Source organism: Cyprinodon variegatus, unplaced genomic scaffold (genome assembly GCF_000732505.1).
Source record: "Cyprinodon variegatus isolate N-32 unplaced genomic scaffold, C_variegatus-1.0 Scaffold314, whole genome shotgun sequence".
NCBI classification, from domain to species: domain Eukaryota; kingdom Metazoa; phylum Chordata; class Actinopteri; order Cyprinodontiformes; family Cyprinodontidae; genus Cyprinodon; species Cyprinodon variegatus.
The window spans coordinates 744,440-761,674 of record NW_015150767.1 but is presented as its reverse complement, the minus strand read 5'-3'; the positions used below and the strand labels follow the sequence as shown (position 1 = coordinate 761,674).

At 36.3% G+C, this 17,235-nt stretch overlaps 1 protein-coding gene across 1 annotated transcript in view; it reads left to right on the top strand.

Annotated features, from left to right (window-relative positions):
• The window catches only part of LOC107090886 (ethanolamine kinase 1-like), a 49,025-nt gene that overhangs the window by 13,186 nt on the left and 18,604 nt on the right, over positions 1 to 17,235 (top strand). Inside the window, exons 3-5 of the mRNA XM_015384496.1 lie at positions 4,217 to 4,369; positions 16,293 to 16,441; positions 16,713 to 16,796. Of these exons, the coding sequence (XP_015239982.1) occupies positions 4,217 to 4,369; positions 16,293 to 16,441; positions 16,713 to 16,796 (386 nt within the window). The remainder of the gene's footprint in view (positions 1 to 4,216; positions 4,370 to 16,292; positions 16,442 to 16,712; positions 16,797 to 17,235) is intronic.

Below are 17,235 nucleotides of genomic sequence, written 5' to 3'. Positions count from 1 at the left end.
TTTTTCTTAATGTAGTTGCACTTTGCTTTATGTAGTTTTGTTTTTCTTAATGTAGTTGCACTTTGCTTTATGTAGTTGCGATTTCCTTAATGTAGTTGTGCTTTTAGATTTGTAGTTGCAGTTTGCACTTCAGGGCCACCGTAATTGTTTGTTGTATGCACTTCCCAAAAGCCAACTCGATCAAGTAAATTCATCAAAGGCCGCCTTCTTCGCCTGACACTCCGCAAACTTCTTGAATGTTACGGGTGCTGCCATGTTGATTTGGTTGTTTACCTCAAGAAGGCAGTAGTACCATAGATCGTCAGTAGGAGGCGAGGAACCGTGCTAACCCGGTGTGTAAATGGTCGTAAGGAACCGAGCTTGGCAAGGTTAACTGATCCAAGCTCGGCACGGATTGGTTTTCAGAGGGTAGTCTAAGCAGGGCTTATGTCACCTTTTCAATAAAAACCGACTCATATCTTATGTAGTTAACCATTTCTTTCCTAGTCAGAGCCCCCTGTGGAGCTAGTTTACCATTACCTTTTATAACATAGAAGTTATTTATTGATCAGTGCTTCTATGTTCCTTTTGTGTGTCTGCTTTTGTCTTCTCAAACCCTCAGTCAGCCTCTGCAGATTTAGTTTTTTGTAAAACTTTAAACCATGATCTAATTAAATAGTCTTTGTAAAGAGTCTGAAAAACACATTTTTAAATGGAAATATGAAAAAAAATACAATCCAGATTTGAAACTGAACTGAAAATCTGAATCATTTTTTTTTTTCTTTTAATGTGTAACTTTGGTGTTTTCAGATTTTGTTTTAATCTTTTTCAAATTTAGTATTGCCAATATTTCATTTTTTCAAAGTTTATTATCTTTTTAATACAGATTTTACATTTTCAGAAATGTGTTGTTGTTTTTCTTAAATTTCGAGCATTGCATTCATTTGAAATTGCATTTAACAGATCACATTCTTTTTATTTCTGGGAGCGGGCTTTCCACTGGAGTAAGAAAGGAAGATTTCTATTAGCCTGTCGGATGTTAGCAATTACATTTGTATTGGACAATGTATGCATATGCATATGCGGATGCATGTATGCATATGCATATGCATACGTGTATGCAAATACGCATGCGCATGCATATGCATATGCGTGTAATGCAAAAGCGTTTTTATTGGGCTTGAAGTGAAGAAAGCGTGATCTGTAAAAATACTATTTGAAAGTTTTTGAAGCTCAATCTGAAAACGAGACATTTGAAGAAATACGATTCTACAAAATAAAATCTGTAGAAATAAAATAAACAAAAATGTGAACATAAAAAATGTAATCTGTTAAAACAGCAAAGTTACTCTCAAAACCTTTTTTGATGAGGATGTTCCAAGTCTGGATTACATGTTTTCTTTAAATTTCCATCTAAAAAATGTGTTTGCTGTTTGCAACAACAATAAAAGGAACCAAATTTACTCCCCACATTTTAGTATAATTAAAAAAGTGCACTACATTTGATCTTGAATCAGTTTAAGAGTTGGCTTTACCAATATTGTGAAGTAACCCAGAAAAACTTACAAAAGTAGCTTACTCTGTCTTGTTTTACCAGAGTGTTTTTAAACTGCAGTATCTATACTTCTACTTAATTAACAAATGTGTGTACTTTTGACACCACTGGTGGAGAGATATCCTCCAACTTATACACCCACTCCCCCACAGACTATCCTCACTGTGATGGCTCTCCATGGTTGTGTCGCTGTTACTTCAAGTTCCATTCCTTCTTTCAATCCGCCTGTTAATCGTAATCCATCCTTTGCCCTTTTATCAATATTCCTGCCCTGATTTTAGGTAACAAATAACATCAATGTTGTGTTGTAGTAGAAATCTGGTCAGCCAGTTGCGCCTCTGGAGACATGGAGAAAATTAGTTAAAATTAGTTTCTTTCCCCTTTATTTCATCACGCTAAATAGTTAATTGAGCTGAAGGGGAAAATGTTATGTATATAGAGGCCACAAACCTGAAGGTCTATTTTTTTAAGGACATCAAGAAGATTCTTATACAGTAAAAAGAGTTGTATTTCTGTATAACCAATAATTTACATTGTTTATTAGTGGAATAATTAATTAAAACCTAAATGACACAAATCTCCTAAAAAGTAAATAAAGAGGTAGATTTTATTTTTCAAAATGTACTCTTTTTACATTTTCTTTTCTGAAAGACGTCTGTCTCATTTCTTGTCAGAAAAAAATCTTGTGGGTTGAATGAAAGAATATTTGAATCTAAATCTATCAGACTCAGGAATGATTTTAGAGCTTAACTGTATTTTTCAAGGACAAAAAAATACAACAACTACATCAACCCTGTGACAAGATTTTGACCTTGCTTTTCTTTTAATTGTCTCATCCTCCCAGTATACAGTGTATAACCACAATATCAACACAATAAAGTGAAAAAAATAAAAAAGGAAGTGGAATATATCTAAACTTTCTCACAAATTCTTCAGATTGAGTCTCACTGAGTCAATAAGTCAAACTTGTGTCTGAATGTGTAAACATCAAAAACATACTATTACCTCCAAGTGGAAAAGCGAGATTTATTTATTTATTTTTGTGTCTTTTTTGACAATATAGTACTGGGGATTTATCTCCAAGTGCTAGATAAAAGATATGCTTTCACAAGTAGACCATTATGGTTGTTGCCATTGTTACTTTTACATGAGACTTTCCTCAAAATGATTTAGGGATTAAAAATCATACGCAATGAACACAGAGTCGAGAAAGGGAGATAGATAGAAAGGAGAGAAAACAGAAAAAAAACAACAACAAAAAAAACTGCATGATAAACAACACAGAGGGTACACAGAGTAACTGCTAGAAGTCTGCTTCCACCTGCATAAGAAGATTTAACTTAAAATCTCATATTGTGAAAGCATTTTGGAAGACTAAAATGAATAAAGCTAACTAAAAGGAGAAAAACCTAAAGAATAACTACAACTGAATCGTCCATCCATTTTCTGACACGCTTTATCAAACACAGAGACAAACAGCACAAACCACGCACACATTCACACCTACAGTAAGGAATATTTAGAGAGGCCAGTTAAACTTACAGTGGTGTTTTTAGACTTTGGGAGGAAGCAGGAGTACCTGCAGAGAACCCATGCATGCACATGGAAAACATGCAAACACCATGCAGAAAGACCCCGGGCTGGAAATCGAACCTGCAACCTTCTTCCTACAAGGCAGCAGTGCTATCAACTGCCCAACTCAGCAGCTCAGAACTGTAGTCAGTTATGGGTAAACATTTAAGAACAAAAAGTTATGAACTATTGAACCCTATGGAAGCCAGAGGTGTATTCCTGGAAAAATATATAGGTTTTCTAAAACTTAAATCTTTATAAACAGAAAATTTGATTAAATGATAAAAATGGATTAATCACCCAGCCCTATTACAGAAGTTCAGGGATAAAAGATATTTTTTGAATCCTGCACATGGAATTCAAATAAAGTATGAAAAGACTAAGTTGTTACTAGAACTAAGTTGATAGAAGCTCAACTGAAAAAAGAAATATTGAAATAATAGTAACAAATAAACATTTTCAAACCCTCAGTAAAAGTTTTAAGGTAATAAATTCTGTTAACAAAATGTAAGTACTTTTATTGGAAAGATTCTACATCATTTATTAGATAGAAACCATTAATGTTACCCTACGCTTTGAACATGTCATTTGAAACTATTCTGTTAATTGTAAGAAAATAGTTTACTGTCATTTAAAGAAGCATTTAGTTAATTTGTTACTTTAGTTTTTTAATTTTTATTTTTTTTACTGATGATATTTGCTTTCAATATCACTTTAATCACCTTTCACGTTTTTTCTTTCATGGTTCATTTCATTCCCGTCCTGCATACAGTAACAGGCCAACTCCATCACTCACAGGATTGTAGCCAGCCAAGGCTAAACAGCCAGGGCCACGAAACAGATCAATCATCTCACTCTGCACAGTACCATCTCTGGCGGGTTCCCAGGAAACTCCATGTCACGGCTAAGATGGCTTAAGAACAAAAAAAAAAAAAAAAAAATCAAGCAGTTGAAAGGTCACATAGACAAGGAGGGCCATTATTTTAAAAAGAACAAGATAAGAAAGCTAAATGGAAAGGGAGTTGTGTTTCTGCTCTGATAATGCTTGTTTGTGCAATAACAGTACCGCCCAGGGTCATTGGAGAAAATGTTTTTTTTTTCTCTCGGCAGATTGATCGCAGCCGAGATGGGAAAAATCCACTCGATTCAGCCAAAACGGGGCAGGCCTACGCAGCCTTTGCTCTGGACCAAGATGTCTCATTTTCTTTCTCTGGTGAAGAGCAGCATCCCCAGGACCCCAACTGAGCAGACATGCACAAAAAGGTAAAGAAGGAACCACATGAAAAATTACCTTGAGTGGTAAAAAATAGAAATAAAAAATACATGAAGACTGATTTTCATGTTACCCCCCACAGTCAGCTGGGAGTGGCTGTAGAGGCTAGCATGACCAAATGTATAGTCTTCATGAGGAACTTAGACATGCAGAGATGAAAAAAAAAACATTTTTTTCTATTGAAATGCTTTACATTTCAGGAAACATTTAAAACTTTCTGTTTTTTTTTATTAAACTGGCAACATGTCCAGGGTGTATCCCACCTTCCATCCTCCTACCAGAGATGCTTTTACCAAAGGTCTGTAGATGGAGAGAGTAGATGAAAAGATTAACAGATAATTTCCAAGTTATTATAAGCCATAGGGGCTAGATATTCCCCTCACTGCGAAGGTCAAATCAATCTAAAACTCTAGAGCAAGGGTCTTCAACGTTTTCCATGCTAAGGACCCCAAAACTGATGGCGAGATGGAGCGGGGACCCCCTATATATTGTATAAAATTGTGATATATCAAACTGGTCCTATAGTCAATCTATTACAGCTGGATTTACAGCCCTGGGATTATTAAAGTGTTTCTGATTCTAATTCCTCGTTGATGGGACAGTTGTTGTGAAAGAAACGGTGCCCAGCTTGAAAGAGCTCCTGAAAGACATCTGCCTCCATTTATCTGGTTACTACCGTGTGTTAAATTCATGTTAATGTGGATTTAAAGACATTTCAATTAGTAGAAGAATTGCAAGGGGAATATAAAAAAAGAAGTCTAATCAAGCAAATCCTTCACGACCGCCATGCAGTACCTCTGTGGATCTCCTAGGGGTTTTGCGGACCCCCTGTTGAAGACCTCCCCTCTAGAGGGAAAATGTTCATCTTTATGACAATATGGATGTAAGATGACTTAACATGAACTGCTTGTTTTGGATGAGGCCTTCAATAAGCATATTTGCTTTCTGGAACAAAGTCATTTAGCTGGATGACACTAAGGTGTAGATGTTAGCTTGAGATGCCTAAAAATAAAAACAAATTCAGAACAAATCTGGTCACTAGAATACCTGAATACATTTTATTGACTGAATTAACCATAAAGACCTTTTTAAACACCAAACTATCAAGCCCTAAACACACTGAACACCATTTTGCATCTGATCTCAGAGAAATTTGTGTCATACGGACTTGGCGTTTAGCGCTCATTGGGAGTCAATGTGGATAAAAAACACCTGACATGATTTTCAATGGGGGTTTGCAGATAGATAGATCCTAGGTCTATGTTAGTGGAACTTTGCAGAGTTACAAGGTCAGCTTGATTGGTCTGAGAGAAATTCGGTTTCAAAGTAACTTCCACTTTAGGGGAAATATAAAATAAAATCTTTCAATCACAAGAATAAACAGAAAAGTTTGCCCCATTTGGACAGACTCTGGCATAAGCAATCACTTAAACATCTCTATCAGAAAATATTCCTCCCATCATACTGTAGGAGTTCAGAAAGACAAAAAAAGCATAAAATAAAACAGTGATCCTATCTGAGCCTCGAAAAACACAAAACAAAGGACACAAGCAGCTTATCACTCTCCCCTTTCTTCACAGATCGCTCTCTGAGAATCCCCTTTACTGCTTCATCCACTACACTATATAATCCTTTAACCCATAGTTACTATTACTGTATATTTTGCATATATCAAAATTCTTTTTTTTTTTTGTGGTTTTAGAGCATGCTAGTCATAAAATGGGGCTTTGCTTGTTAGCAGCGCCGCCTGTTTTTAATAATCTATTAATAATAATAATAATTCTATTGGGAAAGCACAGAGACAGAAGTGAAATAAAAAGAATTAAAAATCTGCAGAGATCGTGATCTGCATCACTATGCATAACATAGGCCCCTCTCTACAGACTGCAATCAATGTGACATGAGAAAAAAAAAAGTCAGACGGAACTCGAGTGACCTGGGAACGGATTTCTTTAAAAAAAACAAAAAATACACCATTTCCTTTAGAGTTTTTCTTGCCCAGCCTATTAAAATCATGTAAAACAGATTAAAGGGGCAGTGTGTCGGATTTATCCCCATCTAGTGGTGCTGTATATGAATTACAAACAACAGACTGGTGTCTCCCGTCCGCCGTCTGAGACCTACCATGCAAATCATGGAGAAAGACTCTTTTTGAATGGAGAGGAACACATTAGCCCTCATTACTCTCTCATATTTAAATGGGACACATGAAGCATTTCTATAAAAACATGACTGAAAGAATCCTACATGTGTTAGCTGGTCTAACTTCAGTAAAGAACAGCAGCAGCTGATAACTGTTGCATCAGAGCTCATCCTGTGTCGGCTAAAATAAAAGCCAGCTGTCTCTAATAGCGACAGACTAGCTGTGGGACTATGGTGCCCTGTTTCTAACAGAACGGCAAAAAAACTAATTCGCCCAAAACCTCCGTGTTCATTTTATCAAGTGTTTTCCACCTGATAAAAGCCTTAATTCCTTAACTCTTTTGTCTTTTTTCGGTTTGTTTCCCTTGCCTCTCACTGGACATAGAGTATGGATGTTTCTCCATTATAACAGAAAGTAGAAGGAAAAAACGGTCTACAGTCTGTTTGCTTGTTCTAAACTTCTGCTCCACTGACTGTATGATCTGGTTGAATTTGTAAAGTGCCTTGAGATGACTTGTGTTGTGAATTGGCGCTATATAAATAGACTGAATTGAATTGAAATTGAACTGACATGTTTTCAGGTTTTGCAGGTAAAATGTGTAAAACTGGCAGGTTTATCCTCTTTCAGCTACCAAATGATGACCCAACATGATGTCTGCCATTGCATGCACTTTCACATACATTTTCATAAAATACTCATTTTAAACTGTAATAACGCTTTCATTGCTGATGTGATGTTTTTAGACTTTGAGGATGCATTTATTAAAGCAATACTTGGTTTTTCCTCATTATAAATGTCACACAGTGTCCTTAAAATTAAAAAGCTGTGGTCTGACTTTGAAAAGGTTGTTCAATTGAAAAAAACCCCAAGAAAACTGGAATTGTTTTCCAAGTTTGAAGAAGTTTCCCTTTTTTTCAATTCAAAATGTCTGAATTAGCATTGAGCTCCAAGCTTTATAGATTTGAACTTCAACTGGTTCAATTTGCATGTTTTCTAAGCTAAGAAAAGGCTTTGTTGTGCTACTCTATAAGGCTTGGAACTCAACGCTAAGTCTGTCATTTTGAATTGAAAAAGCTTCTTGGATGGGAAGCGAAACATCTTCAAACTTGGAAAAACAAAGTCCAGTGCTTTGGGTTTTGTTTTTTTACTTTTTTGGAATTACTATAACCTGGATGACTCAGAATGTTCACCAGCATAATTCCTAATTAAATATGAGCTATATTATACAGAAGAGCGCGACTAAAATTCCTTCAATATAAGAGACATTCAAAGAGAAAATAACAGATTTTTTTTTATTTTGGCTCTTAAAGGTGTTTTTGTGCACTTCTGAATCAACTTCATACACTTTATATACAGTTTTTTGTTTAAATGTATATCTCTACTTAATAAAAAGTGACATAGTGTAATTGATTTTGTGTTTCTGATGTAAAAAAGCATAAAAGCACATTTTTAACAGTTAAAAACAAGCTTTCAGTCATTAGCCTTACTAAAGAAGGAATGTTTTAGACACCAGCCTATAGAGTTGGAGACGTTTGGGCTCCTTAATGGCTGCAGCTGGTTTCTCTTTGGACAGAAACCAGTCACCAATTTTATCCTTTACGCATAGCCTCACAAGTTCTCACATTATTCAAACCTGCTAAAAAGTTTCCAATCAACTTTTGTTTCGCGTTTTTTCTCTCCATTTTTTACATAATGCTGAGCTGCCATTGGTCAAACAGCTGAGGCGGGGGAGCGTCCTTAACAGCAGTGGCTTCGCATTATCTCTGACAGAGGTCAGGAGGTGCTGGGTGAGAGAGGCCCTCCAGACACTACAAAGAAACATCCGCTCGGCCATGAGCCTCCTGCTGAGCTCCCCCTTATCGGTCAAACGTTCAGCCTTGTTTGTGTTCACAGCCAGGGAGCCAGAAGTCCATGCAAACTAACATTGGGAGAGCTTGTTGTTTCAGAAAGGTGGTTTATATGGGAGTGAAAGGTGTGATACATTAATGGTACAACTGAAAATACAAATTAGCCATTGAAATTTTTCCATTGCTAAAATCTTATGTATTTCACAAGGATTTTATATGTGCTGATCATAAGATTATAAGATCATAATAACATTAAAACATTTTTTTTGTTTAGTTTTTCTGTTAAAAGCGTGAAACTTTTATTTCTTACACAATACACACAGACTGATATCTTTCAACTATCTAATTATTTTGATGCTAATGGTTATAACTGACATCTGATAGAAAACAAATTTGAACTCAGTTTTTCAGAATATTTAATTTACTCAAGACCATTAGCAAAAAAGGATTTCAGTGTGAGAGATTTCCTGTCGACGTCAATGAGTCAATGCAATCAGCTGGTTTTCCTTAGATAAGACACTTGTTTTGTTTGTTTTTTTACCAATCTGACAGAATTGTCTCTGTAAAGTGCCTTGAGATGACATGTTGTAAAATGGCATTATAAAAAAATACACTGAATTGAACTCTAGAAATGTTGACCAACTGAAAAGTATGAGTACTTGATTTCTGCAGCGATGCGGTATGGAGTCGATCAGCCTGTTAAGGCTGCTAAGGTCTTCTGAGAGCCCAATTAGCTCTGATAATAGAAGCTTCAGCTCGTCTTCATTTTTAGGTTTGGCGTATTGCATCTTCCTCTTCACAAAATGAAGATCTTATTCAGGTTGGGTGAGTTTACTGTTCAATTAAGAACAGGGATACTATGGTCCTCAAACCAGATCCTGGTAGCTCTTCCATTTGGAAAAGGAAATCTGCATCTCCATAAAGTTGCTCAGAAGGGAGTATGAAGTTCTCTAGAACTTCCTAATGAATGGCCTATGACCTCAGAAAACACATTGGCCAAAACAAGCAGATGAAATGGCACACCAAACCATTACTGACTGTTGAAAGTCTAAGTTGTACCTCAAACAACGTGGATTCTGCTCTGGGAAAAAAATTTAATCGAAGTCATTTTTTTCTTAAAATAAGTGCATTGTTCTTGGATAGAAGAGGTTAAAGAGACATCTTGCCAATGAAGCAAGACAATTTACAATTAAAATAAGAAAACACAATTACATTGTCTCATTTCAAGTGCATATTATCTAATTATCTTATTTTAAGAGTAAAAAGACTCATTCCATTGGCAGACTATCTCATTTACCTATTCAAATTAAGGGTAAATACACTTAATCTAAGAAATGTTGACTTATGTGTAGATAGTTTTTCCAGTGTGCATCTCTCCTCTCTTCCTCCAGACTCTGGGACCTTGTTCCCAAAGAAAATGCAAAGTTTACTTTTATCTCAGAATATTGCTTTGGAACACACAACAGCAGGATGATCCTTTTACCTTTAGTCCCAGTGAGATGTTGCTGACGCTCTTGTTCAAGATTGGCATGACATAAGGAATCTGACTGCTGAAACTCATGTCTTTCATAATTCTGTGGGTGGTGGTCCCTAAACCACCGACTCTTTGAGAATTTCGCCCGCATTTTTGAATGGGTCTTGTTTCACCATCCTCTCCAGGGATGGTTATTCCTGTTGCATGTACACCTTTTTCTTCTGCCAAATCTTTTCTTTCCCTCCTCTATTCATCTACTTAGACACAGAGTTCTGTGAACTGCTAGCCTCTTTAGTAATGACCTTTTGTGTTTTGCCCTACTTGTGCAGGGAGTCACTGGTCAGTCTTCATTCATCATTGTGTAGCCTACAAGACTAGACTTTGAGACACTTAAAGATCTTTGTAGGTGTTTTGAGTTAAATCTCTGATTATAGTGTGGCACCAGGTGGCTTCAATCTTAGCCCTGTTCACAATAGTCAAATGTTCAAAAATCAATGCCACAGTTGGGTTTTTTAATAAAAAAAAAAAAAAAAAAAAAAAAAAAACTAAGTAAATCCCTTTTTGGTCCCAAAATGGGAAATTAACTCTCTGCATTTAACCCATCCCCTTGGGGAGCAGTGGGCTGCCAATGTGTGGCACTCAGGGAGCAGTGTGCAGTTAAGGGTTTTGAGTGACAGTCTGAGTGGCAGTTTGTGGGAATTGATCCAGGTACTTGCAACCTTCTCAGAGCACAAGCCAACTGCTCTAACCACTAGGCCAACACTCCCCCTTTTAGTCAAATAAATATATATAATAAAATATAAAAAAGTTTTATAAAAAAATACATTTAAAGTAATTTTTAAATGAATTAATTCTGTGAAAACTTTAAAGTTATCCTTAAAAACTTTTTTTATTCGTTTTTGTCCTAGTTAATTTCTTGATTTTAATTTTTTTTTTTTCATTTACAAAACCTGTTCATTGCTTGCAACAATAATGAAACAAAATTCACTCCATACTCCGGTAGGGATCTTAGTAGAGCAGTGCATTAGTCTGGCTTTTATATAGAAAGTGGCAGGAAGGGAGCCACTCCAGAGGGGAAGTCGTCATAGTTAACAGTAAATAAGAACCCCCTCCACCAAGGCTCAAATCTGCACACAAGGCCCAGTAGAAACCACCGTAAAATATAGTTTTTATTATTCTTTTTTGCTGGTTTAAGAACCCTTTTTTATTCCAGGTTTTAACTTTGCATTAAGGTTGAGATTTGGCAAAATGTGAGTAAGTTTAAGAAGTTTGAACACTTTATATCAAACTAGCAACTCTCAATAACTCTTTTTTTTTTATATTTTAAAATAGTGTCTTGAGCTTTAACATATAGCAGTATGGCGGTATGGTCATGTCAGAGTAAACTGCACCACATGAAGAGGCCCAATAGATGGTGCTGTATTGTGACACATTTGCATGACTTTACACAGCTTCAGTGCTGCTCACCAGCAGAGACATTCAGAGCAATTCCAAAAGATCTGGAAAACGTGAAATAATTAGGATGTAAACCCAAAGAGTGTTGGAAAATTACTATAAGTGGAGACGGCATTAAAGGTGAACATGCAAGGAAAGTAGATATTTTTTCTAGGATCATTTGCATTTAAAACTGGAGTGTGTGTCTGTTTGGGCAATCACTGGCCTCTTCAGGCAGAGAGATATGAGACAGAGGCTGAAAGATAGCAGGAAAAAAAGGTTCTTAAATTTGCATTAGAGGAACTTTTGGTACTCGAGAGTGTATCCAAATGCAGATATGAATGTGGTCTTCAGAGGAGTCAGTAAAAGGAAAAGGCAAAGGGAGCACAGGAAGGAGCTGCACCTGCAGAGGAGGTCTTCAGCTCTCAAGCCACCCGCTGTGTGGAAAGGGGGAGACAGACGGAGGAAGAGGAGGAGGGGGATGCAGGAGAGTGAAGGAGGCTGCAGCAGCTGCCTGGTTCAGAGGGAGAGAGAGGGAGCGTACTGGAAGTCAGAGATGGGAAAGGAAAGAAAGAAAAGCAATGGAGAGCATGAGTGCAACCTCTTTTTTTCCCAAAGGCCCCCTGCTGGGTCACCCATTTTTCCTCCCACACTTTGCCTGAAACCACAAAAAAAAAGGAACAAAAATCCCCAGTTCATAGTTTCTGTTTGAAATCATATGTAAATAAGGCGCTCTGATAATGAAGCGCCAGAGGAGGAAATTCCACTAATTACTTTACAGAGACTTGACAGGGAGCAGGAGGCGAACGTACTTGACGTGCTCCATCTCATGAAAAGGACAGAAAGGAGAGGAAAAGATCTGATGGCAAGACGTCAGGTTTCCTTTTTAAAGTCAATGCAAGTCTTTCATTTGGCTTTTCACTCCGACTATTCGCAGCCTCCCTGGGACAAAAGTCACTTGGTTAGTTTGGAGAAATGGATGAGCTGAAAAGGAATCAGGGTGATTCACCATTCAAACGACGGCTTCGCTTCATATTAGAGACGATACAGATGAATCTAAAGTGTTAGAAGGGGTTTGGTTCTCAGTGACTGAAATGTCATGGGCAAGTTTAATGTGATAAGATGTTTGATTTTGAACTTGAAGCTAATAGAAATGGAGTGCAGAAGAAAAGGATGATTATGAAAGATCAAAAAGTGAATAAAAGTATCTTCTAAATTTGTTTAAAAGCATTAAAATCAATAGATGGATTAAAAGTGGAGCAAAGACATCAAGTACAGACTGTCAACCTATCCTTGATTTACTGGCAATCTGAAGACAGAAAGCCTAACAGGACTTCAGGGAGAGAATACTGGACTTGTTATGCATGTGTAGGTGGACTTGTGTAGAAAAGCAGAGCCTCAGTGTCACCATCATAAACAAAACAAGCCTCTTTTATTGCGTTCCATGCAGGCCTCACTAAATCAGGCCCATAAGTGTGTATAATACCTCAGTGTCTGTTTGTTCCCCTTCAGATAAATAGGTGCTGTTTAAATAACACTGTTGGAAGCACTGTCTTACCGGGGCAGACAGAGGGTCTGCAAATAAAAGATGAATTAGCTAGGTGGATGTTTGCGTCCCAATTCTTCCAGGTGGATTTAGCCCCAACTTTGGAGGATATAGTGATTAACAGAAGGAAAAACTAAATATGTGATCTCTCACTGCAGCTCGCTGGTTTACAAACAGTTTCTTCCTGTGGAGAGTTTAAGACATCTGGGCTGGTGTTTGAGTTTTTTTTTCTTAACAAATTGGTCACCATTTAGTAACTTTCCACAGGGAAGCTTAATTTAGGATTTTTTTCTTTATTTAAGGGGTTTTTACATTAGATAAATGGTTCCTAGAACCATAAATGACACAATTAGAGACTGTGCTACAATATTCCAACCTCTAGCTCAGTGGCAAGTTCTACAACAAATTTACCAGTGTGGGGCCAGTTTTTTGTTTTGTTTTTCACTAAATAAAATGTTTCAATATATATTTATTTATTTAACAGTTCAAGAAAATTTCCATGTAAATATTGCATAGTCTGATGGCTACTTTACATCTGTATCTGGTAAGTCAATAAGAAAAAGCAAGAAATTAACAAACAATCAGACACAAGAGAGTAATATATCAATTAGTTAATAAAGAAAGAAAGAAAAGAAAAAAACTAATAAAATAAAAACAGTGGACAATAGAATTAAAGACAGTGGAAGATTACACTGCACAGGATAATGATATCTGACATTAGTGGTCACAGATCTGGTTCGCTTTAAGCCTTCTTTTACAATTTGTTGTAAATGAATTGAATGCAGTAGGCGCTCTTATAGCAGCTGGGATGTTGTCTGAAATTGCTGCACCCTGGACTGATAACAGTTGTTGACTAAATGGTTTTTTGGTTCACTTATTATAAATTAATGATACAAAAAACAGGACAATAGTTTCTTGTTTAGAATATTAAGTGAACCAAAGAGACATTTACTGCTCTGGAATCCTCAGATAAAGCAAACTGTGATCATATCTCAATGTGCATGAAGCTAAAAATGTAACAAGTTAATTTTTAAATCATCATCAAAATAAAACTGTAAAGATGAAAATTTAAAAAACTATCAGAATCACCTTTGATTTCTGTGCCAGCGCATCTCGGTATTAGCTTATTAGAAGTGCAGCAAGTATCATGTGTTAAATACAGAGGCCAACATCGGCCCCTGCCTAGAACCACCCATGCTCGAGATATCTTTTTAAAAAATCCAGCCTGTTAATTTTTGCCAATCTTCCACTTTGAACCAAAATAAAAGAAAATACAACTTAAAAAAAACTTAATGTTAGAGACACAGAGCATTCTTCTGTCAGTCCATCCATCCACGAAACTAAAACACCTAACTTTTTTCACCGTCATGTTGTCTCCTGAAATTCTCTCTCGAGTCCTGAATGAAGTACAGATGTGTGAAGCCTTCTTCTTGCCTGCTTGACTGTAGATATTTTGACTTCAGATATTAAAAGAACCAAGACAGAACCGATTTCTGGTAATTTCCTGCCTTTTGATGACCGACTCAGTTCTGTATGGTGGCCCAGAGGTGCAAACACACCGCAAATGCATAAATGTGCGTCAAATAGAAAAAGTGTCCAAACACACAAAAAAAGTGTCCAAACACAAAAATAGACTTAAACAACCACACAAAACACATACCAAGGAAAAAATTCTGCAGTCACAGAAAATTGAGAGCAACAAACTGAAACCCAAATACAAAGTGTGCTGCAAACAAATAAATGATGCTAACGCACACAAACACACAAAAAAACACATGGGAAGTAAAAATGCAGCAAGTACTAAAAACAAACAACTAAAAGCTAAGTAAAGCTGCTAGTTAATCGTGGGTAACAGAGGGGCTCGAATCTTTAGTAAGGATCATCAGGATGCTAAGAGATTAAGGGTTTAATTTAATAAAGGTGTCCTTTCTTCCAGTGGCGGCTGGCTAATAGAGGGCGCTAGGGCGTCGCCCCACCAGCCCATGATCTTGATTAAGACATGAAAAAACAAATTACAATTAAATTATAAATCAAAATATATATTTGTAAATATATTATTATATATTTCTTAGATGTGCAAGATAAATATTTAATCTTTAATGACGAGTAAAGCTTCATTTCATTTTTCATTGGATTGATGTATTTCTGCCCTAGGGAGGAAAAATGTTTGCCCTCATTAGAAGTTGTACATGCGCAGTGGCTCCTCTGCAATACAGAAGTATATGGATAAGGACAGGTAGGACTGATTTAAAGCACTTTTTAGGAAAGAGAAAGAAGCATCAACACTCTGGGATTAACATGGAAAATAATATAATATAGTGTACTTTTTCTACATGTTTGTTAATTTGCATAGTTGCTTTTAACTAAACCCATTCTCAGAAAATAAATAGTTTTTATATATTAAAAATATATTGCTGACTCATAGCTTCGTCATAATTAAACTGGTACATAATTTTTTTTAGGATTGTGATACAATATAGGACCATGCAAAACACAGCTTTGCCTTGACAAAGCCTCAGAAGGGCAAGATTTATGTACAGAAAGTAAACCCGTACTTTAAATTATGTTTTGTTTTATAAAGTGTTTTTTCATAATGTTTTTTGTTGTTGGAATTCATATAAATATACTGGTGTAATAACTTAGTATAAGTCTATTTTTAATTCATAGCCCCCTGGAGAAAACTCCACTGGCTGGCACTGCTTTCTTCCCTCCAAATTTGCCCCGGTCAGCATCCTGTTTATGTTTCCTGGTCCCATATGTGTTGATAATTGTCTCCCCCTAGTGGTTTGGAGCACTTTCATTATGTGGAGTAAGATTTCAGCTTTTCTTCAATTGCAGTTTTTTTTGCCAGTTACACCAGTTGTTCTTTGTATGTTCTGTCTGTGTTTGCGTCATTTATGTATTTTAGTGCTTAAAGCAAGTTTGCACCTTGCATCACTCCACTTTTTGTGATTTTCTTTGCATGTGTTTTTTTGTAACATTGTATGGTAGTCTCATTTATGTTCTGACAAGCCCCAATTTTCTCTTCGCACTACTTTATGTAATAGCTGCACATTTATATAATTGCAGTGTGTTTGCACCCCTCGGCCCCCTTACTTAAATGCAGGTTTAATGTATACAGTGTCTGTAAGTAAAATATTACCAAATAGCAACTATTTATTATTCAGTTTCATTCCAAAAAAAAAATGAAGCACAGTTTAAAAATAAATCTTTCACTGTGGTTTATTTTATAGAAACTGTTGATTTTGTTAAAAAAGAATAATTTTCTCTTAGTTTTCGATGTCCCTGAATAAGAGTGTTTAAAATAAACATTGGATTTTTTTTTTTTTTGCTTTTTACAGTTTGATTAAAATACTGACGTAAAATCTGATTTATTTCAAGACTAATGAAAAGTAACTGTCAGTGACGCCAATAAATGTGGAGGTTTATGTTTGTAGAGCAGGCTTTTAACTGGTCGTACTTCCTTCAGCTCCGTGGCTCTCTGCAAATTGCCCAGCTATGAGACATTGATGATGGAGATGGAGTTGCTGAAGATACACCTCTCTCCATTGGATTCGCCGATTGTCCTCTGCCACAACGATCTTCTCACAAAGAACATTATATACAACAGCCAAGAAGGTGAGAAGATTAGATGCTGGTTTGAGATAAGATGGGGTGAAAAACTGCTTAATTTTACTACTCCAAAATATTAGAGAACATTTTCTGGCATTACAAAGCACTGATCTAGATGAAAGATCATGTTTTCTGATCCCAGGACACTTTCTGCTACCGTACTTTGATCGTTTACTTTAAATAAAACACATAAGTTGTGAGGTGTTTGTCCATACAGTGAAGCTGTTCCTCAGGTTGTCCTGGTAACGGCTGCCGTCCCTTTCCTCCCCCCCATCAGGCACAGTGAAATTCATCGACTACGAGTATGCTGATTACAACTACCAGGCTTTTGATATCGGGAATCACTTCAATGAATTTGCTGGTAAGTCAGAGCAGTTTTTTCCATCCAGGTCATCAGACTCATGCGATGAGTGAATCCACTGTCCTCATTGTTTTTTTTTTTTATGATCCTGCCATCTTTGAAGATAAAACTGTCCAAAAATGTTAAAAAAACATTGGCTTTCAGGTTGTGGCAAAATTAACATACAGAATGTTGAAAGAAAAACTAATAGCAGCAGGAGTAGAAAGTAAAGCTTAAAGGAAAAATACTGATGCAATCTATTATCCTCTTTATAATCATGTAGAGTCAACAAGATTTAAAAATCATTGAAATAATAGCAGTGTTTGCTGATTTGCTAATAAGAAGTTAATAAACTTAATTAAAATATACAGAATAGTAATTGTATAAAGGTAGATTTAATCACAAAGTTATTCACACCCCTATCATATTTAAAAGAAAAGAAATCCTTTAATTTACCAAC